The following is a 27973-nucleotide window of genomic DNA, read 5'->3' as shown; positions in this document are numbered from 1 at the left end:
GGAGAACGCTTACCCGAAGGTCAGAGGCTGAATGCCCGTGACCGCTGAAGTGTTCCCCGACAGGAAGAGAACACTCTTGCCTGGTGATTGTCGAGTGGTGTTCATTCATCCGCTGTCGTAGCGTCTGCATGGTCTCCCCAGTGTACCATGCTTCGGGACATCCTTTCCTGCGGCGTATCAGGCAGACAACGTTGGCCGAGTTGCAAGTGTATGTACCGTGTACCTGGTGGATGGTGTTCTCATGTGAGATGATGGCATCCATGTCGATGATCCGACATGTCTTGCAGAGGTTGCTGTGGCAGGGTTGTGTGGTGTCGTGGTCACTGTTCTTCCCCACTTCTTGCCTTCAAACAACCGCACAACCTCAAACAGATCATTGTACGCAGCAAACTACCCAGCCTTCAGGAGAACAGTGACCATGACACCACACAACCCTGCCACAGCAACCTCTGAAAGACGTGCCGGATCATCGACACGGATGCCATCATCTCACGTGAGGACACCATCCACCAGGTACACGGTACATACACTTGCAACTCGGCCAACGTTGTCTACCTGATACGCTGCAGGAAAGGATGTCCCGAGGCATGGTACATTGGGGAGACCATGCAGACGCTGTGACAACGGATGAATGAACACCGCTCGACAACCACCAGGCAGCAGTGTTCTCTTCCTGTTGGGGAACACTTCACAGTCACGGGTATTCGGCCTCTGATCTTCGGGTAAGCGTTCTCCAAGGCAGCCTTCACGACACACGACAGCGCAGAGTCGCTGAGCAGAGACTGATAGCCAAGTTCCGCACACATGAGGACGGCCTCAACCGGGATCTTGGGTTCATGTCACACTATCTGTAACCCCCACGACTTGCCTGGGCTTGCAAAATCTCACTCACTGTCCTGGCTGGAGACAATATACATCTCTTTAACCTGTACTTAACCCTCTCTCCACTCACATTGTCTGTACCTTTAAGACTTGATTATCTGTAAAGACTCGCATTCCAACCATTATTCTGTAAATTGAGTTTGTGTCTATATATGCCCTGTTTGTGAACTGAAATCGCACTCACCTGACGAAGGGGCAGCTCTCCGAAAGCTAGTGGCTTGTGCTACCAAATAAACCTGTTGGACTTTAACCTGGTGCTGTGAGACTTCTTACTCTGTCATCAAGACAATTTTGCGTCCATTTAGTCTGTGTGGGTTTCCTCCGGTTTCCTCCCACACTTCAAAGATGTGCAGGTTAGGTGGATTGGCCATGCTAAATTGCCCCTTAGTGTCAGGGGGACTAGCAGGGTAAGTGTGTGGGGTTACAGGGATAGGACCTGGGTGGGATTGTGGTCAGTACAGGCTTGATGGGCCGAACGGCCTCCTTCTGCACTGCAGGATTCAATGATTCAGACACAACAGAACATGGAGATGTCTCTAACTCTTAAATAGAGATTGAGTCCTGGGAGAATGGCATCCCTTTCCCAGTGAGACAGAGAAGCTTTGAACCAGCTGGAGATGGAAAAGCTTCCCACACAAACACAGGGATAGAGAGCTTTCTGTTCAGCTGAGTGCATTTCTCAGTCTCTCCACCCTCCAGATGTCGCTGGCCGCATTGCCATGCGGGTTTCACGCAGAGGGAATTCCTCCTTCCGGCAATTTCAAAGTTGCGACTTCCTCTGGTGTGTCATTCGCTTCCTTGGCCGAGGAAGAGGCAGCTCCCAGTGCAAAGCGGCCCTGACATTCTGCATCGCTTTCAACCTGTGGCTCTGAGATGTACAACTTCAACAAGGAAGGGTTACTGTACGCTGCTACACTTGGAGTGAGTTTCACCGCCGGGATATGGCTGGGTAAGTGAGAGCAACTCTCTGAGACTGCATACATCCTGCAACAAATCCCCTCTGTCACTGTATAACACTCTAAAACTGCATATATCCTGTAACAAATCACCTCTGTCACTGTGTAACTCTCTCAGGCTGGATACATCTTGTAACAAATCCCCTCTCTATGACACTGCTTTCCCCCCTCTGTCGCTGTCTCCCCGAGCCTCTGGCTTTGACCGCTGGTTAATCTCAGATAAAAGTGACTTCAGTGTTGTTGAGTTTGGGTCAGGATGACTGGCCCGGGTCGCTGCTGGGTTTCCTGGTGGTTTATGCAGGAGATGTCTGTGACTGTCAGAGTGCCAGAACATTTAGGATATTCAATGGAGCTGTGCTGCCTTCTCCTGCACACTCATTGTTGAATGATAATCATTCACTCGGCTGAGGGGGGGCAGTGGTTTAGTAGTATTTTCACTGGACTAGTAATGCAGAGATCCAGAGTAATGCTCTGGGGACTCGAGTTCAAATCCCACCATGGCAGATGGTACAATTAGAATTGCACCAACTTTTTTGGCAACATGCATCACAGAATCTTATGGCACTTAGTGCAAACAAAAGCCAGGATGTGATCCACGCCGGCAAGGGGTGGCGGTCGAGGGGAGGGACTACACCCAGCCTCCGCCAATCACCCCCATCTACAGAGTGCCCTCCCACCCCTACAGATCTCCCGTTCACAACCCCCTGTCATTGATCCACACCCCCCCCCCCCCCCCCACACCCCCATTCAGGCTCCGTCCCCACTCAGGCCTCACTGCTTTGGCACTGCCCCTGGAACAGTGGTGGTACCTGGTGGGTAGTGTCAGGGTGCTCAGTGGGCAGTGTCAGGATGCCCAGTGGACAGTGTCAGGCTGCCATTTGGGCAGTGCCAGGTGGCCAGATAGGTACTACCAGGCTGGCACTGCCCCATCGGCACTGCCCGGCCCTTCCCCAAACCACCCAGGGGCTTCAATAGCCTCCGAACCCCCCAGCGAGGCCATCATGTCTGGCCTCCGCTGCTGGAGTCCAGTTTTGATTCTCTTCGGAGAGAACCTCGATCAGGTAAGTTCAAGTGAGCGCGGACGTTAGCGTCCAGAACTCAATAATAACAAGCTAATCATGTGATTAATATTGAAATCTGCTTCAAGCCAATTTCACCGGCAAAACAGAGCTGGTATGATTGGTGGAGGCAAGGAACCAGGTGCAAACCCAATTTTGTGCCTCCCACCCAATCCTACCCCCTCCCGTCTCCGTAAAACGGGCAGGCCGAGGTCATAACATCAGGCCTTATGATTCTACATGTGACTCCCAGTCTGGACTCTTAACTGCCCCTCTGAAATAGCCCAGCAAGCCTACTCAGTTCAAGGGCAATTAGGGATGGTGTTACAATCCAGCGCAGAAGCTGCAAGGTATTTTATGAAGTTTTGCAGTTTGAATTTGGCTAGGATAAGCATGGGATGTTATACTTCAGGTGTGATCCAAATGACCCACTAGGGAGCTTTTACCAAACAAAGTTTATTTAAGATACAGTTAATACTTGGAAAGAAATGTAGTAATAGAACATAGAACAGTACAGCACAGAACAGGCCCTTCGGCCCACGATGTTGTGCCGATCTTTATCTGAAACCAAGATCAAGCTATCCCACTCCCTATCATCCTGGTGTGCTCCATGTGCCCATCCAATAACCGCTTAAATGTTCCTAAAGTGTCTGACTCCACTATCACTGCAGGCAGTCCATTCCACACCCCAACCACTCTCTGCGTAAAGAACCTACCTCTGACATCCTTCCTATATCTCCCACCATGAACCCTATAGTTATGCCCCCTTGTAATAGCTCCATCCACCCGAGGAAATAGTCTTTGAACGTTCACTCTATCTATCCCCTTCATCATTTTATAAACCTCTATTAAGTCTCCCCTCAGCCTCCTCCGCTCCAGAGAGAACAGCCCTAGCTCCCTCAACCTTTCCTCATAAGACCTACCCTCTAAACCAGGCAGCATCCTGGTAAATCTCCTCTGCACTCTTTCCAGCGCTTCCACATCCTTCTTATAGTGAGGTGACCAGAACTGCGCACAATATTCCAAATGTGGTCTCACCAAGGTCCTGTACAGTTGCAGCATAACCCCACGGCTCTTAAACTCCAACCCCCTGTTAATAAAAGCTAACACACTATAGGCCTTCTTCACAGCTCTATCCACTTGAGTGGCAACCTTTAGAGATCTGTGGATATGGACCCCAAGATCTCTCTGTTCCTCCACAGTCTTCAGAACCCTCCCTTTGACCCTGTAATCCACATTTAAATTAGTCCTACCAAAATGAATCACCTCACATTTATCAGGGTTAAACTCCATTTGCCATTTTTCAGCCCAGCTTTGCATCCTATCTATGTCTCTTTGCAGCCTACAACAGCCCTCCACCTCATCCACTACTCCACCAATCTTCGTGTCATCAGCAAATTTACTGATCCACCCTTCAGCCCCCTCATTAATAAAAATCACAAAGAGCTTTAATCAATTACAAACAAGAAAAATAAATAACCATCACATTATATAAACCTTAACAACTAAATGCACTGTTCCAATACAACAAACCTCCCTACAAACATACACCCGCCACAGATTTAGCACAGAAAATAAGGATACTCACATGGTTTTTCAGCTCTGCAACACCTGTTGTGAATTAGTCCTTCAGTTGGGGAATTGAAACTCCGGCTTCTCCATTCTGGAAAACCCAGCACCTCAAGGCAGAGATAGAGCGACTGCTGGCCTCTAGCCAGCAAACCACTTACAGCCAAGGTTTCACTCCTGGAAGGCAAGAATAACTGTTTCCAACATCACAGGGAGAGAGAGAGACACACACTGCCTTCAGCCATGAGACCACGCACCTTCTAACTAAAAAACATCCAGCAGACAAAAACTGAAAATAAAAGAACTCTTGCCTCCTGACCTGATTTTGATTTGATTTATTCTTGTCACATTTATTAGTATGCAGTGAAAAGTATTGTTCCTTGCGCACTATACAGACAAAGCATACCGTTCATAGAGAAAGAAACAAGAAAGTGCTGTCAATCATGGCTCTGACATCCATCATTATGAAGTGCTTCGAAAGGTTAGTCATGGTACGAATCAATTCCAGCTTCCCGGACTACCTGGATCCACTACAGTTTGCCGACCACCATAACAGTTCCACAGCAGACGCCATTTCCCTGGCCCTGCACTCAATCCTGGAACACCTAGTTAACAAGGACACCTATGTCAGACACCTATTTATTGATTACAGCTCAGCCTTCAACACTGTTATCCCCACGAGACTCATCTCCAAACTCTGTGGCCTGGGCCTTGGCACTTCCTTCTGTGGCTGGATCCTGAACTTCTTAACTCACAGACCACGATCAGTAAGGATAGGCAACGATCATCCTCAACACTGGTGCCCCACAAGGCTGTGTTCTCAGCCCCCTACTATACTCCTTATACACCTATGACTGTGCGGCCAAATTCCCCTCCAATTCGATTTTCAAGTTTGCTGACGACACCACCGTAGTGGGTTGGATGTCAAACAATGATGAGACAGAGTACAGGAATGAGATAGAGAATCTGAACTGGTGAGGCAACAATAGAATCATAGAATCCCTACAGTGCAGAAAGAGGCCATTCGGCCCATCGAGTCTGCACCGACCTAGGCCCTCCCCCCATATTCCTACATATTTACCCACTAATCCTTCTAACCTATGCATCTCAGGACACTAAGGGCAATTTTAGCATGGCCAATCAACTTAACGCGCACATCTTTGGACTGTGGGAGGAAACCGGAGCACCCAGAGGAAACCCACGCAGACACGAGGAGAATGTGCAAACTCCACATAGACAGTGACCCAAGCCGGGAATCAAACCCAGGTCCCTGGAGCTGTGAAGCAGCAGTGCTAACCACTGTGCTACCGTGCCGTACCGTAATCTCTCTCTCAATGTCAACAAAAAGGAGATTGTCATCGACTTCAGGAAGCATAAAGGAGAACATGTCCCTGTCTACATCAACGGGGATGAAGTAGAAAGGGTCGAGAGCTTCAAGTTTTTATGTGTCCAGATCACTAACAACCTGTCCTGGTCCCCCCCATGCCGACACTATAGTTAAGAAAGCCCAACAACGCCTCTACTTTCTCAGAAAACTAAGGAAATTTGGCATGTCCGCTATTACGCTCACCAACGTTTTAATAGATGCACCATAGAAAGCATTCTTTCTGCTTGTATCGCAGCTTGGTATGGCTCCTGCTCCGCCCAAGACAGCAAGGAACTACAAAAGGTCGTGAATGTAGCCCAATCCATCACGCAAACCAGCCTCCCATCCATTGACTCTGTCTACACTTCCCGCTGCCTCAGCAAAGCAGCCAGCATAATTAAGGACCCCACGCACCCCGAACCTTCTCTCTTCCACCTTCTTCCGGTGGGAAAAAGATATAAAAGTCTGAGGCCAAGTACCAACCAACTCAAGAACAGCTTCTTCCTTGTTGCTGTCAGTTGAATGGACTTACCTTGCATTAAGTTGATCTTTCTCTACACCCTAGCTATGACTGTAACACTACATTCTGCACTCTCTTGTTTCCTTCTCTATGAACGGTATGTTTTGTCTGTATAGCGCGCAAGAAACAATACTTTTCACTGTATGTTAATTCATGTGACAATAATAAATCAAATCAAATCAAATTCTTCCCCCGAACAATTCAAAAAGGTCATAAAATCTCAGAAAGTGCATTGGACCCCGAGTAAAAATTAGCAAACCCTTATTTATGCAGCAATTAAAGGATATCTGAGCGGTCAGGTCGGTAACAATGAAAAAAATAAAGCTGCTTACAAACTGCAGAGAACATGATCGAAAAATAAAAATTCTTAAAGGCATAGTGCTATCACAATGGCTAATAAATGTGGCCTAGTTAGCGATGCCCACGTCCCATGAAAGAACAATGATATCATTGCCCGCAATCCAGGGGGAACAGCAAGTAGAGCTCCATGAATATTCAAACTCTCTGAGGGAGGCTTGTTGAGTGCCTGGTTGTAGGGAGTGAAGCCTTTCTCACAGTTGGCTTTCTTTGTGTAACTTTGGAGTAGTCCACCATGTGATTTGAGGAGGAATCTTGGTGTCTTTCCATCTTCTACTCCCAGAACTTGGGATCTGTCAGATTCCAAAGAACATTATGAGCCAGAACACAAAGTTAATGTTCAGGAGAAGTCACTCACGTAAAAGAAAACTTGTCTTGTTTTATTCCCAGCTTTCTATTTTTCTCTTCTTTTATCATAGAATCCCACAGTGCAGAAGGAGGCCATTCAGCCCATCGAGTCTGCACCGTCCACAATCCCACCCAGCCCAATCCCCATAACCCCATGCATTTACCTTAGCTAGCCCCCCTCACACTGAGGGACAATTTAGCATGGCCAATCCACCTAACCTGCACACCTTTGGAGTGTGGGAGGAAACCGGAGCACCCGGAGGAAACCCACGCAGACACGGGGAGAACGTGCAGACTTCACACAGACAGTGACCCAAGCTGGGAATCGAACCCGGGTCCCTGGCGCTGTGAGGCAGCAGTGCTAACCACTGTGCCACCATGCCACCCTTATCAGTCAATTCCCATAGAGATTAAGGGATGGGTTCCAGTTTTAATTGCAAAGTTCAGGTAACTCATTTGGATACAGTTCATGGCCATTTCTGAACCAGAGTTTACATTCACTTCATAACATGAGTCAATTAAATCTGGTGAGGAGACAGTTGTTGAGGGACAGGCCTGTTTAGACAGCAGGATTCACAGTATAATTTCTGCAGAAGGACAGAGCTACAGTATATAGTGAGATAGCAAAAAACTGCTGATGCCAGAAATCTGAATATAAAAACAGAAAATGCTGGAAAATCCCAGCGGGTGTGACAGTGTCTGTGGAGAGAGAAACTGAGTTAATGTTTCAAGCCCAGAATGACACCTCTTAAACTCTGTAGAAGAGTTATATTGGACTCCCAAGGGCGGAATCTTGCAGCCATTCACGCCGACGGGATTCTCTGGTTCATTGGTTCATCAGTTCATGAGAAATAGGGGCAGAATTAGGCCATTCGGCCCATCGAGTCCGCTCCTCCATTCGATCATGGCTGATATGCTCCTCATCCCCATTTTCCTGCCTTCTCCCCATAACCCTTCAACCCATTAAAAATCCGTCTAACTCCTCCTTAAATTTACTCACTGTCCCAGCATCCACCGCGCTTTGGGGCAGCGAATTCCACAGATTCACAACCCTTTGGGAGAAGTAGTTTCTCCTCAACTCTGTTTTAAATTTGCTACCCCTTATCCTAAGACCTCTCGTCCTAGAATGCCCCACAAGAGGAAGCATCCGCTCCACGTCTACTTTATCCATGCTTTTTATCATCTTGTATTTGATCTCCCCTCATTCTTCTAAATTCCAGAGAGTATCGGCCCAAACTGTTCAATCTCTCTCCGTACGACAAACACCTCATCTCTGGAATCTATGTTTGGTCTCTCGGATATAGAGGAGACCACACTGGGAGCAGCGAATGCAAACAGATCTAGTGAATCTCCTCTGAACTGCCTCCAATGCCACTATATCTTTCCTCAAATAAGGGGACCAAAACTGTACACAATACACCAGGTGCAGCCTCACCAATGCCTTGTATAGTTGCAACAATACTTCCTTATCTTTATATTCTACTCCTTTAGCTATAAATGCCTGGTCCCGCAGCAGTGAACAGAGATTGGGCTGAGCGCATGAATGACCGGAAAACCCCAGCCCAAACATTAAATCGGTTTCCCTCTCCACGGACGCTGCCAGACCTGCTGGGATTTTCCAGCATTTTCTGTTTTGATTTCTTACCCAGCAGGCTGTGTGTGAAAGCTCGGGTGCGGGCAGATCAATAGTGAGGAATTTGAGATGTATTTTTGAGGCCAGAAGTATTGCAGAGTTGGAGTGGAACTAATTGGAATCTATAAATTAGATAGCTCTTTATGGGAATGGGTCTGTAACAGTGGTTGGAGTTTCCGTGGCAACATGTTCTCTCATTCTGTCCACTCTCAGGTTTATTTTTATCACCCGCATGTTGCTTGCATTAGTGTGCAAATACTCCAGGCGTACCAAGAGGTCGACCTGCTCGACATTCTAACTTTTAGATTTTTTAGGATGTAATATGCAATGTGACTTTTGTTTGCCAGGGAGAAAGTTGTTTTTGCGTCGTCGTTCACTGATCCAAACCTTTAAGAGCCACGGAGGTGCGAAAGGAGACCCTTTAATGGATTACGTCTTGAAGAATTCTCTCCGAGAACACCCAGTCCTGAGGAAATTGAGGATGGTCAGTGATTATTTGTGGGATTTAGTACAATGCACAAAATATAAAGGTTAGCCACCATTAATAATGACAGCTGGATGTAAAAATAAAATCATAGAATGATAGAACAGAATCGTACAGTGCAGGAGGAGGCCATTCAGCCCATCGAGCCTGAACCGACTCTCTGACAGAGTATTAAGTAATGGGAGCTGGATGTAAGACGTGCCCTTAGAGTGTTTTTGGTAAGATCACACCCTTTAGAATTTTTTGATAAGATTGTGCCCTCAGTACTGGTGACTGTGAAACTTTTTCTCTACCAAAGGAATAAACTCTATCTGCATAATTTATAGAAGTTCATTACAAAACCTTTCAGCTTGGAAGTTACAGTAAGTGCAATAGAATTCAACTCCTCTCCACACAGCAGGTTCCACTCTGTGCTGCCTCACTACCATTTCATAGAATCATGGAATCCCTCCAGTGCAGAAGGAGGACATTCGGCCCATCGAGCCTGCACCGACTCCCCCCAACCCCACATATTTACCCTGATAATCCCCCTAACGTACATATCTTTGACACTAAGGGGCAATTGAGCACAGCCAATCCACCAAACCTGCACATCTTTGGACTGTGGGAGGAAACCGGGGGAAACCCGGGGGAGAACGTGCAGACTCTGCACAGACAGTGACCCGAGACCGGGATTGAACCCAGGTCCCCGGCACTGTGAGGCAGCAGTGCTAGCCACTGTGCCACCGTGCCGCCCCATTTCAGTGCTCTTGATATTTTACACTTTGTATTTCTTGTCAGGAATACAGCTCTAAGGCGTTCTACACAGCTTCCAGCCACTATCAGACAATCTGTTCACTAAGGTTGTTTGGGGAGGAAGTCAGCCATGTTTACTCAGTCTGGCCTACATGTGACTCCAGAGCCACAGCAATGTGGTTGACTCTCAACTGCCTTCAGAAATTGCCTCGCAAGCCACTCAGTTGTATCAAACTGCCGCTTTGGATTATCACTTGGGGCGGCACGGTGGCACAGTGGTTAGCACTGCTGCCTCACAGCGCCAGGGACCTGGGTTCGATTCCCGGCTTGGGTCACTGTCGTGCAGAGTCTGCACGTTCTCCCCGTGTCTGCTTGGGTTTCCTCCGGGTGCTCCGGTTTCCTCCGAAAGACGTGCTGGTTAGGGTGCATTGGCCATGCTAAATTCTCCCTCAGTGTTCCCGAACAGGCGCCGGAGTGTGGCGACTAGGGGATTTTCACAGTAACTTCATTGCAGTGTTAATATAAGCATACTTGTGACTAATAAACATGCTTTACTTTACTTTACACTTGTCTGCTTTTATCAGTTGTGCACAGGATATTGGAACTTGTAATTTTGGTTATGTACGCAAAGAATCCTTGTACAATGGGTGAGGGGATTTCTTGTTTGTTGACCTGGCCTGAGGAAGTTTAATTTCCCTTGGGAGCACGCGAATTATTACAGATGCATAAATTGTGCACCTTTGTATCTCCTTTATGACTAAAAAGTTCAAGTCAGTTCCAAACCGTATCATTTAAAGAGGTTTGTAACAGATACAAAAATGATACAAATCTAATGGGTTATGGGGATAGGGCCTGGGGGGATTGTTGCTCGATGGGTCAAATGGCCTCCTTCTCCACTGTAGGGATTCTTTTAAAAAAAAGGGTGGCACAGTGGTTAGCACTGCTGCCTCACAGCGCCAGGGACCCGGGTTCAATTCCGGCTTCGGGTCACTGTCTGTGTGGAGTTTGCACGTTCTCCCCGTGTCTGCGTGGGTTTCCTCCGGGTGCCCCGGTTTCCTCCCACAGTCCAAAGATGTGCGGGTTAGGCTGATTGGCCATGATAAATTGCCGCTTAGTGTTGAGGGGATGTCAGGGGGATTAGTCGGGTGAATATAATCTGCTGTCAGACTCGTGCAGCCCAGTTCCTGAATGAACTGCCCAAACATTTATCAGCTGTAACTTTGAAGTCTCCGTTTTTAATTATTCACTTTTATCTTAAGGTGGGGAAATTATCAAATTTTAAGGAGTTTTATAAATGGTGGCAGTCGGCACCATGAACATCAGGAGCATGGTGTAGCAGCAATGCATCGGCCAAGAATGAGCAAATGTTCAGAAACCCCTCTCCCACTTTGATTCTTTTTCAAATTCCATTTCAGCGCACCCTCCAGGATCGGATGTGCAGGATGTTAGTAGCTTGTGAACAGGCCCAGCTGATGGCCAACTTGGCAAAGCTTATCAAGGCAAAGAATGTGATTGAGATTGGTGAGTAAATCTCCAGCAGAACCAATCCACAAACACGGTTAAAGAGCCACTCCCAATGGGCAGCTACCAAGTTACATGGCGGCGTGGCGGCAGCGTCTGTTTTGGACGGCACGGTGGCACAGTGGTTAGCGCTGCTGCCTCACAGCACCAGGGACCCGGGTTCGATTCCCGGCTTGGGTCACTGTCTGTGTGGAATTTGCACATTCTCCCCATGTCCGTGTGGGTTTCCTCCGGGTGCTCCAGTTTCTTCCCACAGTCCAAAGATGTGCGGGTTGGGTTGATTGGCCGTGCTAAATTGACGCTGGTGTTAGGGGATTAGTAGGGTAAATGTGTGCAGTAAGGGGATAGGACCTGGGTGGGATTGTGGTCGGTGCAGGCTTGATGGGCCAAATGGCCTCTTCCTGCACTGTAGGGATTCTATGATTCTATACATGCTACAATGTAACCAATGGTAACATGTTGTGAGTCAGCTGACCTGGTAGACAATTCAACCAATGGCAAAGTGATGTGGTGGTCAGCTGACCCGGTATAAATAGAGAGCAGATGGGGATTGTGGAGAAACATTTATGGCCCAGGTGGCGATGGAACGAGGTTTCTTTAGTAAACCTTTTCTTTGACTGACTTTGTGAAGTTAGTTCTTTTGTCGCTTGCTATTGGAGTATCCTTACTGCTGGATGAACCATACAGAACAATCAGTACAAGGGGGTTAGTGCAGGTGAGCCACACCTTGGACTGTGTCACCTCGGCCTTTCCAATAACCAACAGAAATACAGCTTTTATCCAAGCAGCGGGAGGGAGTTTTGCCGAGATCTGGGTAGGTGATTCACAGTTTTGTTCAGTGAAAAATTGCTCTTTGTATTTGAACCAGACTAGTGTTTGCAAGGATCATTCTAAACCGGTCCCTGTGATAATTAGATTCAGTACCATCTCTCAGAGCGTTGGTGCGTTTTAATAAAGAAACTTCGCTGACTGTATTGAGGTGGTTCCTACACTCGGGGCAGCTAGTGTTCAGTGCTTTGGAGAGAAGGAACCTCCCAGTGGTTCATGTGAGAGAGAGGGGCGGATGCTGAAGATTTACTGGGAGAATTTGGAGAACTGACTGAAAGCTGGATCATAGATGGATGTGCAAGTCCTTTAAAAGGGTCGGGCAGAGATGGGGAGAAAGAGAGTATTGCATTTATATAGTGCCTTTCACATTCTCAGGAATTTCCCAAAGTGCTTCATAGCTAATTACGTTTGAAGGGTCATCACTGCTGTCATTTAGGAAAATTGGTCAGCAATTTGCACACACAACAATCCACACGCAGGAAGGAGCTAATGCACGGATGAACTGTTGCAGTGATGATGGTTGAGGGATAAATACTGTCCAGGACACCAGGGAGAACTGTGCTGCTTTTCAAACTATCGTGGGAGCTGTGAAGCCAACCTGAGAGTGCTGATGGGGCCTTGGATTACAGTTTTGTCTTAGATTATATTACAGCATAACACTCGCTCAGTACTTCACTGGAGTGTCAGCCGGGGGGTTGTAGGAAGTGTCTGAACTCACAACATTCTGACTCCTGTGGCAAGAGTTCTGGCTCTGAGCCACAGCGAAGATCCCAGTCAGAGAGGCTGAAGTGAGTAGTGTTGGAAAGTGGGGAGTGGGAATGTACAGGATGGTGGAGACAGGGAAGTTTGGAAAGACCCTATAAAGATGAGGAAAGCTCCAGTGGTGGGATGCGTTTGGGCCATGGGGTGATCTGAAGGTGAGGAATATCATTCCCACCTCCTGGGGAATGGAGCCAGTCGAGGTTATTTCTACCACAAGGTCGAGGAGGATCAAAGACTGGTTTAACACGGTGCTGAGAGTATCTTTTCCCGTGGATGTATTAATCAGGGGCAGTTAGAGAAAACGAAACCCTTTTGAGGCCAGATAGAAACCTGTGGACAGACAGAAACATGCGACACAAATCCCATCGTATTTAGTACAAGAGACTCGATCATTGGACCAAACACAATGGTATCTCCCAGCACCTTGTGCAGCTTTCAGAGCCCAAACTCCCTGTTTGACGAAGCAACTGGCAATGATACAAAACTCAATTCAGCTCAATCCAGGTGACTACATTCAGCAATGCCAATTGGAGTCCGTTAGAAGCTCATTCATTAATGTAGTCAGGCTGTCAGCAAAGGTTCATCAGTCCAGAACAATGTCATCTTGTTAGCATTGCCAATGTAATATTCAGTCAAGCAGCACGAGTTCTGATTGGCTTGTTAACTATTATTTACATTTGTGAACTGGTTTAGTTTCAATTTGACCAAATAAGATGAATAAAGTAGCTGGACAGCATTTAATTAACTTTACAAAAAGAAAACTAATGTTAAGGATTTATTGGCGTTGCGATTGTGGTTTGGTTGGTCACATTCTTGTCTTTGAGTCTGAAGGTTGTCGATTCAAGAGCTACTCCAGAGATTTGAGGAAGAAAACTACAGGCCGATGCTCCAGTACAGTGCCGCACTGTCGGCGCAGTGCCGAGGGGGTGCCGCACTGTCGGTGCAGTGCCGAGGGGGTGCCGCACTGTCGGTGCAGTGCTGAGGGGGTGCCGCACTGTCGGTGCAGTGCTGAGGGGGTGCCGCACTGTCGGCGCAGTGCCGAGGGGGTGCCGCACTGTCGGCGCAGTGCCGAGGGGGTGCCGCACTGTCGGTGCAGTGCCGAGGGGGTGCCGCACTGTCGGTGCAGTGCCGAGGGGGTGCCGCACTGTCGGTGCAGTGCTGAGGGGGTGCCGCACTGTCGGTGCAGTGCTGAGGGGGTGCCGCACTGTCGGCGCAGTGCCGAGGGGGTGCCGCACTGTCGGTGCAGTGCCGAGGGGGTGCCGCACTGTCGGTGCAGTGCCGAGGGGGTGCCGCACTGTCGGCGCAGTGCCGTGGGGGTGCCGCACTGTCGGTGCAGTGCCGAGGGGGTGCCGCACTGTCGGCGCAGTGCCGAGGGGGTGCCGCACTGTCGGCGCAGTGCCGTGGGGGTGCCGCACTGTCGGTGCAGTGCCAAGGGGGTGCCGCACTGTCGGCGCAGTGCTGAGGGGGTGCCACACTGTCGGCGCAGTGCCGTGGGGGTGCCGCACTGTCGGTGCAGTGCCGAGGGGGTGCCGCAATGTCGGAGATGCTGTTTTTCAGATGAGATGTTAAACCACGACCATATCTGTTCTGTGAGGTGGAGATAAAAGATCACTACTTTGGTGAAGAGAAGGGAATTATTCCTGGTTTCCGGGCCAGTATTTGTCCCTCAAAGTGATCGATGTCACGTTGCTGTTTGTGGGAGCTTTTTGTGCGCAGATTAACTGTTGCCTTTCCTCCATTACAACAGTAACTCAGCTTTAAAAGTACTTCATTGGGTGTAAAATGCTTGGAAAGTTGTGAAAGGTGTTCCTGCCTCATTGCCCCATCACACCCGTATCTTTTGTTCTCCTGTGGCTCACCGAGTTTAATTTCCTTCCCGCCTCAAAGCCAAATCACTGCAAAGGACAAGCACGAAGCATCTACAACAATCTTCAACCAGAAGTGCCCAAGTGGATGATCCGTTTGCTGGGGACAGCGTCACCGACATCAGTCTCCAGCCAGTGTGATTCACTCCCATGTGATATCAAGAAATGGTTGGAAGCAGTGGACATTGTAAAGGCAATGGGCCCTGACAATATTCCAGCAATAGTACTGAAGTGCTCCAGAACTTGCCGCTTCCCGAGCCAAGATGTCCCAGTACAGTTACAACACTGGCATGCACCTGGCAATGTGGGAAATTGCCCGGGTGTGTCCTGTACACAAGAAACAGGACAAATCCAACCCGGCCAATTACTGCCCAATCAGTCTACTCTCGATCATCAGTGAAGTGATGGAAGGGGTTATTAACACCGCTATCAAGCAGCACCTGCTCAGCAACAACCTGCTCAGTGATGCCCAGTTTGAGTTATCTAGGGTCACTCAGATTTTGACCTCATTACAGCCTTGGTTCAAACATGGACAAAGGAGTTGAACTCCAGAGGTGAGGTGTGACTGCCCTTGATATCAAGGGAGCATTTGACCGCGTGTGGCACCAAGGAGCCCCAGCAAAACTGGAGCCAATGGGAATTGGGGGAGAACTCTCTGCTGGTTGGAGGCATACTGAGCAATAAGGAAGATGGTTGTGGAGGGTCAGTCATCTCGGCTCCAGAACATCTCTGCAGGAGTTCCTCAGGGTAGTGTCCTAGGCACAATCACCTTCAGCTGCTTCCTTCCATCACAAGCTCAGAAGTGGGGATGTTCAGCACTATTTTTAAGTTTTGGAAGTTTATTTATTCGTGTCACAAGTTGGCTTACATTAACACTGCAATGAAGTTACTGTGAAAATCCCCAAGTCGCCCACACTCTGGCGCCTGTTCAAGTACACTGAGGGAGAATTTAGCATGGCCAATGCACCTCACCAGCACGTCTTTCGGACTGTGGGAGGAAACCGGAGCACCCGGAGGAAACCCACGCAGACATGGGGAGAATGTGCAAACTCCACACAGACAATGACCCAAACTGGGAATCGAACCCGGGTCCCTGGCGCTATGAGGCAGCCGTGCTAACCACGGTGCCACCGCGCCACCAATTTGCAACAATTGTGTCCAAATTCAGCAAGACCTGGACAATATGCTAAACGGTTTGAGACTGGCTGGGCAATATACATTTGGCTTTTGGGTTTCTTTGTAAAGGAGGCAGGTCAGATTTGACTAAAATCTTCATGAACTGTTCTTAGATTAAATATTCCCTTCTCGTTAATATTTGGTTGGTTTTGATTCTGCAGGTGTCTACACTGGATACAACACCTTGAACATGGCTCTCGCGATACCAGACGATGGAAAAGTTGTAGCCTGTGATATCAGTCTGGACTTTGCCAAGATTGGAATGCCATTTTGGAAGGAGGTGAGAAAAGATTCCCGTAAAATCAGTAACATTTCTTTGGTTAGTTGTATTGCTAATGAATGGTATGTTGGCAGTTTTTAAGTGAACAAAAATCGAAACTAATCTTTTTGTTGCCCCAAAAATGAAACTATTCACTATATTTGGAGAGATATAAAGGAGCAGGCAATTCACCCCCTCGATTCGCTGCCTGGCATGAGTTTAGTTTTGTTTACTTTGATCTTTTCTCCCAGACCCTTACTTATAAACCCAGAACCTCCCAAAACTTATAAATAGGTGAGGAGGCAGTGAGTAGGGCGCACACCTCCCCCCGCGCTGCGCTAACGCACGCCTCCCCCCGCACTGCGCTAACGCACGCCTCCCCCCGCACTGCGCTAACGCACGCCTCCCCCCGCACTGCGCTAACACGCACCTCCCCCCCGCACAACACCAGGTTAAAGTCCAACAGGTTTATTTGGAATCACGAGCTTTCGGAGCGCTGCTCCTTCATCAGGTGAGTGGGCAGCACTCTGAAAGCTCGTGATGCCAAATAAACCAGTTGGACTTTAGCCTGGTGTTGTGAGACTTCTTAGAGTGCCCACCCCAGTCCAACGCCGGCATCTCCACATCATTCTAAATCAAGCAACCCACAACATTCTTTACAAAACAAATTTGGTTTGCCCCACCTCCCTATGTTAACAAATCATTTTTTAAACAAATTCCAGTATCCAGATCTGTATCCACATCTTCACCAATCACAAATCAGTCCTTCCCTGTACCAAACCCCACCTGCGGACTGGGCTTTGTTGAAAGCTGTCCATTGCTTCATGCGACATGTACAGAAAGACAAACTGGGACAAAAGCATTAACGCCACCTACCTTCCGCCGCTGAGGTAAAAACTTTCCCAATTTGCACTCTCACTTTTAAAGATCTGTGCATCTGAGTTCTACTAACTCTCTGCTCTTCTTATCATCCTATTTAAAGTATTGTCATGTCCCTAAATCTTAGCAAGACGTATGTATGTTGAGATGTAGTGTCCCTTTAAACTGTAGCCAAACCCACTCTTTCTTACCATGGACTTCGGAAGACCCTCGCAGAGGCATTATCTTTACTTGTGCTTTGAAAATAACATCCAAACAAGCAGCAGGAGTAGGCCATTCAGCCCCTCGAACCTGCTGTACCATTTAATAAGGTCATGACCGATCTGATAGCAACCTTAAATCTGCATCCTGCCTCCCCCCCGCTAACCTATCTACTCCTTGCTTAGTGACAATCTATCCACCTCTGCCTTCAAAATATTCAAAGTCTCGGCTTCTTTCAGCAAAAGAGTTCCAAAGACTCACGACCCTCTGAGTGAAAATATTTTGCCTCATCTCCATTTTAATTGGGTGACCCTTTATTTTTAAACAGTGACCCCCAGTTCTAGATTCCCCCACAAGAGGAAACATCCTCTCCATATCCACCTTGACAACACCCACCCCCCCGAGGATCTTGTATGTTTCAATCAAGTCACTCTTACTTTTCTAAACTCCAGTGGATACAAGTCAAACCTGTCCAACCTCTCCTCATAACACAACTCAACCATGCTAGGTATTCGTCTGGTACACCTTTGCTGAACTGCCTCCAACGAATTTCCATCCTTCCTTCAATACGGTGACCAAGAGAGTTTTTATTTTCCGCAATAACCTTTGATGTGGCACTTTATCAAATGCCTTCTGGAAATCTAAGTACAGTACATCTACTAGTTTCCCTTTATCCACAGCACAGGTTACTTCCTCAAAGAACTCCAATAATTTGGTTAAACATTATTTCCCTTTCACGAAACCATGTTGACTCTGCCTAATTACCTTGAACTTACCCAAGTGCCCTGCTGTAACTTCCTTAACGATATCGTCTAACATTTTCCCAATGACGGACATTTAACTAACCTGTAGCCTCCTGCTTTCTGTCTCCCTCCCTTTCTGAATAATGGAGTTACATTTGCTGGCTTTCAATCTAAAGGGGCCTAACAAATTTGATTGTATTTTCTGAGGAGATGACCAGGTGGGGAGATGAGGGTAGTTCAGTGGATGTAGTTTATATGGATTTCAGTACAGTGTTAACACATACCTCCCCAGCTCAGCCTGTGAATCTCTCTGCTTACCTCACTTCAGGGCATGTGATGTTGTACCCAGCAGAGAGGTGACCACTTTAGACACATAATAGCCAGGAAATTGGGAAACAACAGTCTAGGGACTGCTGCCTGGGATACCTTCAGCTTTCAGTGATGGCTGAATGGTTTGGGGAGCTGTAGAGAGACGTGTGGCAAGGATTGTGAGAGCAGGACGATGAACTGACCCCTGCAAGGTGCCACTTTCTGAAGGTTAATCAGCCATTAGCTGAGGCCTCCTCCGGGTAGTAACAAACTTCAACGGGAAACCTGTCTTTATTTTCAAATTACTGAGCTGGATTCCCAAGTCTGTTGGAGTTTATTTAATGTGGATAATGCCCTCCAGCAAGCTGAACTTTACAAGCTGCCAGCTTGTGTAGTGGGAGAGCAGACAGCTATAGAAAGTCAGCGATTTACCCCTGAGATTGGAGTGGGGTATGACACGGAAACACATGATTGGACATCCTGCTGGGCTTCACTGGAAACTGCTGTAACCCAGATCCATTATATCTCGTTACCCTTGTCTTAACTGGTGCTACCCTGCTGTGAGAGCAGGTCTAAACGTGGTTTTCTCACAGATTGTGTCATATCATCATTCATTCGTGGGACACAGGCGTCGCTGGCTGGCCAGCATTTATTGCCCATCCCTAGTTGTCCGAGGGCAGTTGAGAGTCAACCACATTGCTGTGGCTCTGGAGTCGCATGTAATCCAGACCGGGTCAGGATGGCAGATTTCCTTCCCGAAAGGACATTCGTGAACCAGATGGGTTTTTCCGACAATCGACAATGGTTTCATGGTCATCAGTAGATTCTTAATTCCAGATTTTTTTATTGAATTCAAATTCCACCATCTGCCGTGGTGGGATTCGAACCCGGGTCTCTCAGAACATTAGCTGAGTTTCTGGATTAATAATCTAGTGATAATACCACGAGGCCATCACCTCCCCATAAATGCCAGTTAAGTTGTGTGCAGTGCCAGGTCACTGGAGGGTAATCTGAGTCAGAGTAAATGCTGCACAGGCTCCAACTGCCACTTATGTGGGCCCAGGTTTCTGGTAGATATCTCCTGGCAACAGTAAGTTGGGTGGAAGGTTTTTGGTGGGTGGGGGGGGAGGAGGGGGGTTGGTGAAGTGGACGGAATTGCTTCATTGCATTTATCTTTTAAGTGATTTCTGTTCAAATTTCCAGGAAACCGTTCTAGTGGCAGGCGAAGATCGTAGAACCAAAGGGTGGGGTTGCCCTTGGAAACACCATTAAAATGGCGGTTTATGTGTAAAGATAGTGGCCGGAATTCTCCGGCCGTTCACGCCCCACTGCCAGCGGGAAAGGAGAAAATGGCGCTCAGCCATAACTCCGTTCACTGCAGCGGGACTGGAGAATTCTAACCGTGGGCGAGATCTACTGTCCTCTTATTGGGAGATTGCTGAGCTGTACGTTGTGACTCTTAGGACTATTTATTTAAAGATCCGGCCACAATTGCCTAGAGCAGCTAAGGTAATCCCGCTCACTGTCCCCGCATGAATATAAGTGTCAAGGTCCCAATGTACTTGGTGTCTAACAACCTCCTTCTCGTTTCCTTTCCCTCTCTGGAGCGAGGGGGATTTGAGAAGGTTAGTTGCTTCCGGTGAATGGTTGGTGATGTGGATAGCTGTGAGCTGGTGCTTGGCCGTTTGACGGCCCCCGTTCTGTCAGCGTGACGAATGAGCCTTGCTGCTGTGGGGCCTGTGATGAATTCAAGCCCAGACTCTTCGCTCTCGAGCTGGGATTGGCTTGCCCGGGTCCCAGTGGGAAAACCTCAACACGTTCTGCTCGGGCAGCTCATTCTCCTGCCCCGTCGGAAACATTTCCTAGATAACTCCACACTTCACCGATAACAAACAAAACATCACTAAATTCAGGTTGGGATTCTCTGTGTGTTTTTAATGTGAATTCTGGACTGATTTAACTGCAGGCTGGAGTGGAGCATAAAATCGACCTACAAATCAAGCCAGCAGCTGACACACTTGGTAAGTTCTGCAAAGCATGGGAAATGGGAGCCAAATAATGGTTAATTCTTTAACTCTGGCATTGCTTTTACACCAGGATTATAACCTAGTCCCATTTGCCCTCTCGCCTTGGTTTAATAAAGGAGAATAGTTCACTCTTCCAGATGTCCCTTTACTCTATCCAGCTGCACACACTCATTTATTCACACAACTGGGGGTCCACCTTTAGAACTCTTGAGGCCGGTCGCCAGCATTTTAAAGCAAATGGTGTTTCTCTGCCTCTCTTGTCAGCTGAGTCCTGTTCCCAGCCTCCTGAGTCCAAAGGTTGTGGGTTCAAGGCTCACCTTTGAGCCCGTAATCCAGGCTGATACTCCCAGGGAGTCCTGAGGGAATGCTGCATTGTTGGGGTTTCCGATGAGAAGCTGAAACCAGGTCCCATCCGCCCTCTCGGGTGGACATGCGAGATCCCGTCCATCGCAGTCTTTCGAAGAGGACTCTGGAGTCCTCACCACACTAACCCTTAACCAGCAGGTTATCTGGTTATACTGTTTGTGGGAGCTTGCTGTGCACATCTTCACTGTCACATTCCCTACATGACAACAGTGACTCCAGCTCAGGAGCGTTTCATTTGCTTTGGAATATTAAATTTGCGGTTAATGCAATTAAGAGTTAAAGGTCGAATCCCTGGAAATACTAAATATTCATGTTAAAGTAGAAATAAACATATGCAGTGGCACAATGCAACTTCCAGAGTTTGGATCATCCCTTTTCTCAATAGAATTCACTATTTGATGGCTTAAAAATTACTCCTACACTTCGGAAAGAGTAGCTGAGATGTCCCATCACCAGCATTGTGTGTGAAAGGCTGGATCTCACAATCATCCTTTTCCTTATCAAATCCAGCAGGGCTTGTTTAGAAAGGAGCAATCACACAGTCCATGGGCCTCAGCAGTCCCCATATGAGGAATCTGGGAAGAGTAGCTGTTCCCATTGACAGGTCGAGACCCACGGGACATCCAATGCCCTGGCAAGGGAGGTGTGCTTACCTGAGGTAGGTGGGGGCCTAGTGGTATTGTCACTGGACTCGTAATCCAGAGAACCAGGGTAATGCTGCGGGGCCCCGGGTTCGAATCCCACCACGGCAGATGGTGAAATGTGAGTTGAATAACAAAACTCTGTTGTGTTTTGTTCTGTTTAGGGACAGCACGGTGGCACAGTGGTTAGCACTGCTACCTCACAGTGCCAGGGACCCAGGTTCAATTCCGCCCTTGGGTCACTGTCTATGTGGAGATTACGTGTTCTCCCCATGTGGGTTTCCTCCGGGTGCTCTGGTTTCCTCCCATAGTCCAAAGGTGTGCAGGTTAGGTGGATTGGCCATGGGAAATGCACGGGGTTACGGGGATAGAGCAGGAAGATGGACGCTTGGTAAGATGCTCTTTCGGAGAGTTGGTGCAGATTCGATACTGAATGGCCTCTTTCTGTACTGTAGGGATTCTATGATGCAAACCGATTCAAGGTTCATGGCAAAAAACACCCTAAAGGCTTCCTGAGGACAAATCATTTATTTTGAATGCAGTAAGTGGAATGCGTTGCCCGAGAGTGCGTGTGGAGGAGGCTGATTCCAGCATGGCTTTCAGAAGGCAATTGAATCATTAACTGGAGGGAGGAACTGGGCTATGGGGCAGGGAGATGTGTTAGCGCTCAAATGCCCACCTCCTGCTGGGGAACCATTTCCTGATTCTGTACGTGGGATTCCATGGAAACAGTTAAAATATCACAGCTGCTGCTCCAAATTGGAGGCTATCTGACTCGGGTCAGACATCCCAGCTCTCACACACGCACGCACGCATGTACACGCACAGACACGCACACACACAGACACACCCGCGTACACACAGACATAGGCACACACATGCACATGTTGTCACAGTCCATGAGTAGTTGCAGAGTTGGTTTAAAAAATGTTCCAGTTAAAATCTGTTCCTGGCACATTGATTTGCACTAACAGTTGTGGCCGGGGCATTAGCTGTCCATGTCATAGGAAGAAGTCTCACAACACCAGGTTAAAGTCCAACAGGTTTATTTGGTAGCAAATACCATTGCGCGATCTTCTTGGAGATCCTCTTTAACCTGGTGTTGTGAGACTTCTTACTGTGTTCACCCCAGTCCAACGCCGGCATCTCCACATCATGACATGTCATAGGATCCAGTGTCAGTGCAACTGGACAATCAGAACACAGGAAATTAGGAAAAATCTTTCCTTTTTGAATTTTATTTGTGCAGACATTCAGTTCAATCTGGTAGATGTGGCTTTGCTTCCCCTCGGTGTCCCCTATCCCCTTTAGAAGTTGCTCTCAGTTTTGGCTGTGGTTTAAACTCTGACTGAACCATTTCCCTGAATTCTGCTTCAACGCTGCGATATCTTTTAATGTTCCCACTTCCTTTAACAGGAGATTGTTATTTTAATGCGTGCTGAGAGTGTAGATTGTCCAGCACCTATCGAAGATGAACCAGTCCACAGGGCTCAGTAATAGTTGTAGAATTACAGTGAACCTCCTTCCCTCTAATTCCTTAATTGGACACGATAATGAGGCTGCAATCTGAGTGAGAAAGCTGGCCCTTTGTAAATTATCTTGCAAATAATAGTGTTTGTGTTCTGCTCACATGGGAACCGAACCAATCGAAGCTGCTTCTTGGAAATTCGTATCGAGCTGTCGATCTTGAGGTTTAAGCCGGTGATTTGGTTATATTGATTTTTCAAATTGACTCACTAATGGAAACAGGATCTGTCTGGTTACGGACTAAGAATGGTGTTCATTTTGGGACATCCTGAATTGTGAATATTTAAATCATCAAATCCCTACAGTGCAGAAGGAGGCCATTTGACCCATCGAGTCTGCGCCGACCATAATTCCACCCAGGCCCTATCCCCATAGCCTCACATATCTACCCTGGAATCCCCTGACACTAAGGGACAATTTAGCATGGCCAATCCACCTAACCTGCACATCTTTGGACTGTGGGAGGAAACCGGAGCACCCGGAGGAAACTCACGCAGACACGGGGAGAACATGCAAACTCCACACAGACAGTGACCCAAGCTGGGAATCAAACCCAGGTCCCTGGCGCAGCGAGGCAGCAGTGCTAACCACTGCACCACCGTGCTGCCCATGACCAGACATATAGCTTTGATAATTTTAACAGCTAAGTTTCTGCTCAAAGTCTCAGCCATGACTCAGTAAGTAGGAAGCTCACCCTCCGAGTCCGAAGGTTCAAGTCCCACTCCAGGGATCCAGGCTGAAACTCCAGTGTGGTACTGAGGGAGTGTGGAACTGTCAGAGATGCCATCTTTCAAATGAGACACTAAACAGACATCTCGTCTTCCCTCCTTGGGACATGTCAAAGATCCTTGAGCACAATGTGGAAGAAAAACAAGGGAGTTATCCCTGAGACTTGGCCAATATTTATCCCTTAATCGATATCTAACAATAACAGGTAATCATAGAATCCCTACAGTGCAGAAGGAGGACATTCAGCCCATCGAGTCTGCAATGACCACAATCCCACCCAGGCCCTATCCCCACAACCCCATGCATTTACCCTAGTTAGTCCCCCGGACACCAAGGGGCAATTTAGCATGGCCAATCCACCTAACCTGCACATCTTTGGACTGTGGGAGGAAACCGGCGCACCCGGAGGAAACCCACACAGACACGGGGAGAACGTGCAAACTCCACACAGACAGTTACCGAAGCCGGGAATCGAACCCAGGTCCCTGGTGCTGTGAGGCAGCAGTGCTAACCACTGTGCACCATGCCACCCAGACATTATACAGACATTATCACAATTCTGCCTTTGGGATCTTGCTGTGCGCTAGTAGGCAGTCCCTCCACTCATTGTGAAGTGCATTGGAACATCCTACGGTTTTGAAAAAGAAACATAAACAGAAGCCTCTGGTGTTTAAGTGACGCTTCCATTAACGTTTTGTCAGATAAAATTGGTAAATAGTCTGCTGCTGCTCGATGTCTTTAACATTCCCCTGGTGAAAGGCTTCTATCAAATCTTTTGGCTTGCAATGATTGAGCCAGGAACATCACAGGCAGTGACCAAGGGGCTTTGAGATGCTGCAATGTGTTCCCAGCTCCAGCATCACCTGTACCTTGCTGGTTATGTGGCACAGAGCATGCGTGTGGGTGCACTGGTTTGGACGTCCCTGCATTGAAATGGTGCCCAGACTGCTTTGTGAAGGTTGGTTGTCTCAGAGCAGTTGCAACAGGTTAGCAATTAATTGGTTCCCGTTTCTCTGTGGAAAGCATTAAACATTCTCACTTGTCCTCAATGCGAGTCTGAGTGGCAGCGAATACCTTAGTTTTCAATCGGTCTTGATGGAGATGTTGTCATTGGACTGGCGATCCAGAGATCCAGGGCGATCCAGAGATCCAGAACGATCCAAAGGCCCAGGGTGATGTTCTGGGGACCCGGGTTCAAATCCCACCAGAGCAGATGGTGAAATTTGAATTCAGTAAAAATCTGGAACGAACGCTGACCGTTTCCGAGCAGAAATTGGCCGCAGCAACTTGATGTCCAGCTCTCTTCTGTTTATGGTTCGTACTTTCATTGGTTAAACTGAAATGATCGGAAGAAATAAAGCAGCAATTCCGATTAATTGTTTAAAATTAAGTTACCACTCGCTCATTAAAGACTCGTTTCGGTCAAGAGTGGGGCAGCACGGTGGCACAGTGTTCAGCACTGCTGCTTCACAGCGCCAAGGACCCAGGTTCGATTCCTGGCTTGGGTTACTGTCTGTGTGGAGTCTGCATGTTCTCCCCATGCCTGTGTGGGCTTCCTCCGGGTGCTCCGGTTTCTTACCACAGTCTGAAAGATGTGCTGGTTAGGTGCATTGACCCGAACAGGCGCCGGAGTGTGGCGACCAGGGGAATTTCACAGTGCAGTGTTAATGTAAGCCTTACTTGTGACTAATAATAAATAAACTTTTATCCACTTGTTACATGAAGCAAATGACTAATTTCCATTCTGGAGCCTGACTGTGTAGTCACCCAGAACTGGTGATACAGAGCACAGGGTAGCTCAGGGTTTAAATTCAATGACATGGAGTTCAAATCCATAACCGCTTAACTGAGTGACGAAGTGCAAGACTCAATGTGGAGCCTTCATGTGATCATTGTCACCTAAACACAAAGATTCAGTTCTGCAGACACACAGAATCATGGAATCCTATAGTGCCGAAGGAGGCCACTCGGCCCAATAAGTTTACAGTGATCACAATCCCACCCAGGCCCTATCCCCATAACCCCATGTATTCACCCTAGCTAGTCCCCCTGACACAAAGGGACAATTTAGCATGGTCAGTCCACCTAACCCGCACATCTTTGGACTATGGGAGGAAACCGGAGCACCCGGAGGAAACCCACGCAGACCCGGGGCAAACATGCAAACTCCACACAGACAGTGACCCAAGCCGGGAACCGAACCCGGGTCCCTGGCACTGCGAGGCAGCAGTGCTAACCACTGTGCCACCCAGGTACATTAACATTAAGCTGCATTAGTTTCAAATGTTAGTAGATGATAGGGAGGGCGGGGGGGGGGGTTGTATTTTACCTTCAGCAAGTTTATTCTACATTCAGCAAAGATACAAACTCCTTATGGTCTCCATCCCAGCTGTTCCGGCCATTCATAATCTTTTGGGGGTTGAGCCAATAACTATCACGTGTCTTTAATAAGGCAATTGGCTTAACGAGCATGTCTTTGCTGATACATTGATGCATTGGCATCTTCTATACACACATGCCAAGGTTTAAAAATGATTGGTCCCCTTTTCACTAACTGTGTTCTTTTGCTCCTGATTTTTTTCCACAGACGAGCTTCTAGAAGCTGGCAAAGCGGAATCCTTTGACTTTGCCTTCATTGACGCTGACAAGCTGAATTATGGGATATATTACGAGAAATGTCTGCAACTTATCCGGAGAGGAGGAATAATAGCAATTGACAACGTGAGTCCATGAGGCATCCCTAATTAGCTGAGGGGCTGCGTTAGCCGATGACTGCTAGGGATTGGGAATAAGATACTGATACATTCCCCAAACATGTTATTAAGTGGAGGTGGTTATCATGTGGGGTTCCGAAACGTCTTGTTAGGAGATTATTGTGGTTTGAGCTGTTTCTCTGGTCAGAACATTGAATACAGGAGTTGGGAGGTCTTGTTGAAGTTGTACAAGACATTGGTCAGGCCACACATGGAATACTGTGTACAGTTCTGGTCACCCTATTGTAGAAAGGATATTATTAAACTAGAAAGAGTGCAGAAAAGGATTACTAAGATGCTACTGGGACTTGATGGTTTGAATTATAAGGAGAGACTGGATAGACTGGAACTTTTTTCTCTGGAGTGTAGAAGGCTGAGGGGTGATCTTATAGAGGTCTATAAAATAATGAGGGCCACAGATCAGCTAGATAGTCAATATCTTTTCCCAAAGGTAGGGGAGTCTAAAACTAGAGGGCATAGGTTTAAGGTGAGAGGGGAGAGATACAAAAGGATCCAGAGGGGCAATTTTTTCACAGAGAGTGGTGAGTGTCTGGAACGAGCTGCCAGAGGTAGTAGTAGAGGCGGGTACAATTTTGTCTTTTAAAAAGCATTTAGATAGTTACATGGGTAAGATGGGTATAGAGGGATATGGGCCAAATACGGGAAATTGGGACAAGCTTAGAGGTGTAAAAAAAAAAGGGCGGCATGGACAAGTTGGGCCGAAGGGCCTGTTTCCATGCTGTAAACCTCTATGACTCCGCTGCACCGTAACCTGGTTGTGCTTTGTGAATGTTTTTACTCTCCTTTCCTCTCTCTACAGGTACTATGGGGCGGGCAAGTACTTAAACCCGGAAATGACTCTGACACACTGAGTATTGTCAGACTCAATGAGAAGATCTACAGAGATAGCAGAGTCAATATAAACATGCTCACCATTGGTGATGGAGTCACCTTGGCCTTCAAGCTGTAGTCCCAACTCCAGTGAACACGCATCGCAACTGTGCTCACAATATATCTTCAGCACCAGATAACGGAACGTCCTTGCATCGTTCACACTATCCATATGCTTTCGCTCTCACTCTGCATTTTAAATTCCGCAGGTTTCCAAAATGATTTACCGGAGGCCCACTTATCCCTCCGACATGTCTTCTCCCACTTTTGTCACTCGTTCATTGAGAGGATCCTTCCTCAAAGTGTCTCAAACACCAACAGAAACAAAACCAGCCCGGATATCTGTGTCGGAGTTTTCACGTCATGGTGAAGATATTTTGACATCGCTGCCGGGAGTCGCTGGGATGGAATCGGAATACTCTCAGCCTTGAATTCATGTAAAAGAAAAGACAGTAACTGACCCTTATCCGTGCGCACGCTGCAATCTGCTCATGGATACAGGAATCTTATGTAAAGATCAGGAGCACAATGAGATTATTCACCCTTCGTTTCTGCTTTGCCATTCTATCAAACCATAACTGATCTACC

General features: G+C 47.7%; 1 protein-coding gene across 1 annotated transcript; it reads left to right on the top strand.

Annotated features, from left to right (window-relative positions):
- Positions 1–1671: 1671 nt before the first annotated feature.
- Positions 1672–27973, top strand: LOC144480274 (catechol O-methyltransferase domain-containing protein 1-like). Its single transcript, XM_078199609.1, has 7 exons — positions 1672–1831; positions 9037–9173; positions 11324–11429; positions 16222–16340; positions 20418–20472; positions 26329–26462; positions 27315–27973. Exons 1-7 carry the CDS (start codon positions 1756–1758, stop codon positions 27462–27464), a joined length of 777 nt encoding a protein of 258 aa, XP_078055735.1. The 5' UTR covers positions 1672–1755; the 3' UTR covers positions 27465–27973.

This window comes from Mustelus asterias, chromosome 28 (assembly GCF_964213995.1).
Source record: "Mustelus asterias chromosome 28, sMusAst1.hap1.1, whole genome shotgun sequence".
Lineage (NCBI taxonomy): Eukaryota > Metazoa > Chordata > Chondrichthyes > Carcharhiniformes > Triakidae > Mustelus > Mustelus asterias.
Note: the sequence above shows the minus strand (reverse complement) of the source record. Positions and strands in the feature narration are given on the sequence as shown.

Coding starts and splice junctions, on each gene's coding strand:
- LOC144480274 (XM_078199609.1), top strand. CDS start 1,756: ATGTACAACTTCAACAAGGAAGGGTTACTGTACGCTGCTACACTTGGA. Junction 9,174..11,323: donor TCCTGAGGAAATTGAGGATG/GTCAGTGATTAT, acceptor ATTCCATTTCAG/CGCACCCTCCAGGATCGGAT. Junction 26,463..27,314: donor GAATAATAGCAATTGACAAC/GTGAGTCCATGA, acceptor CTCTCTCTACAG/GTACTATGGGGCGGGCAAGT.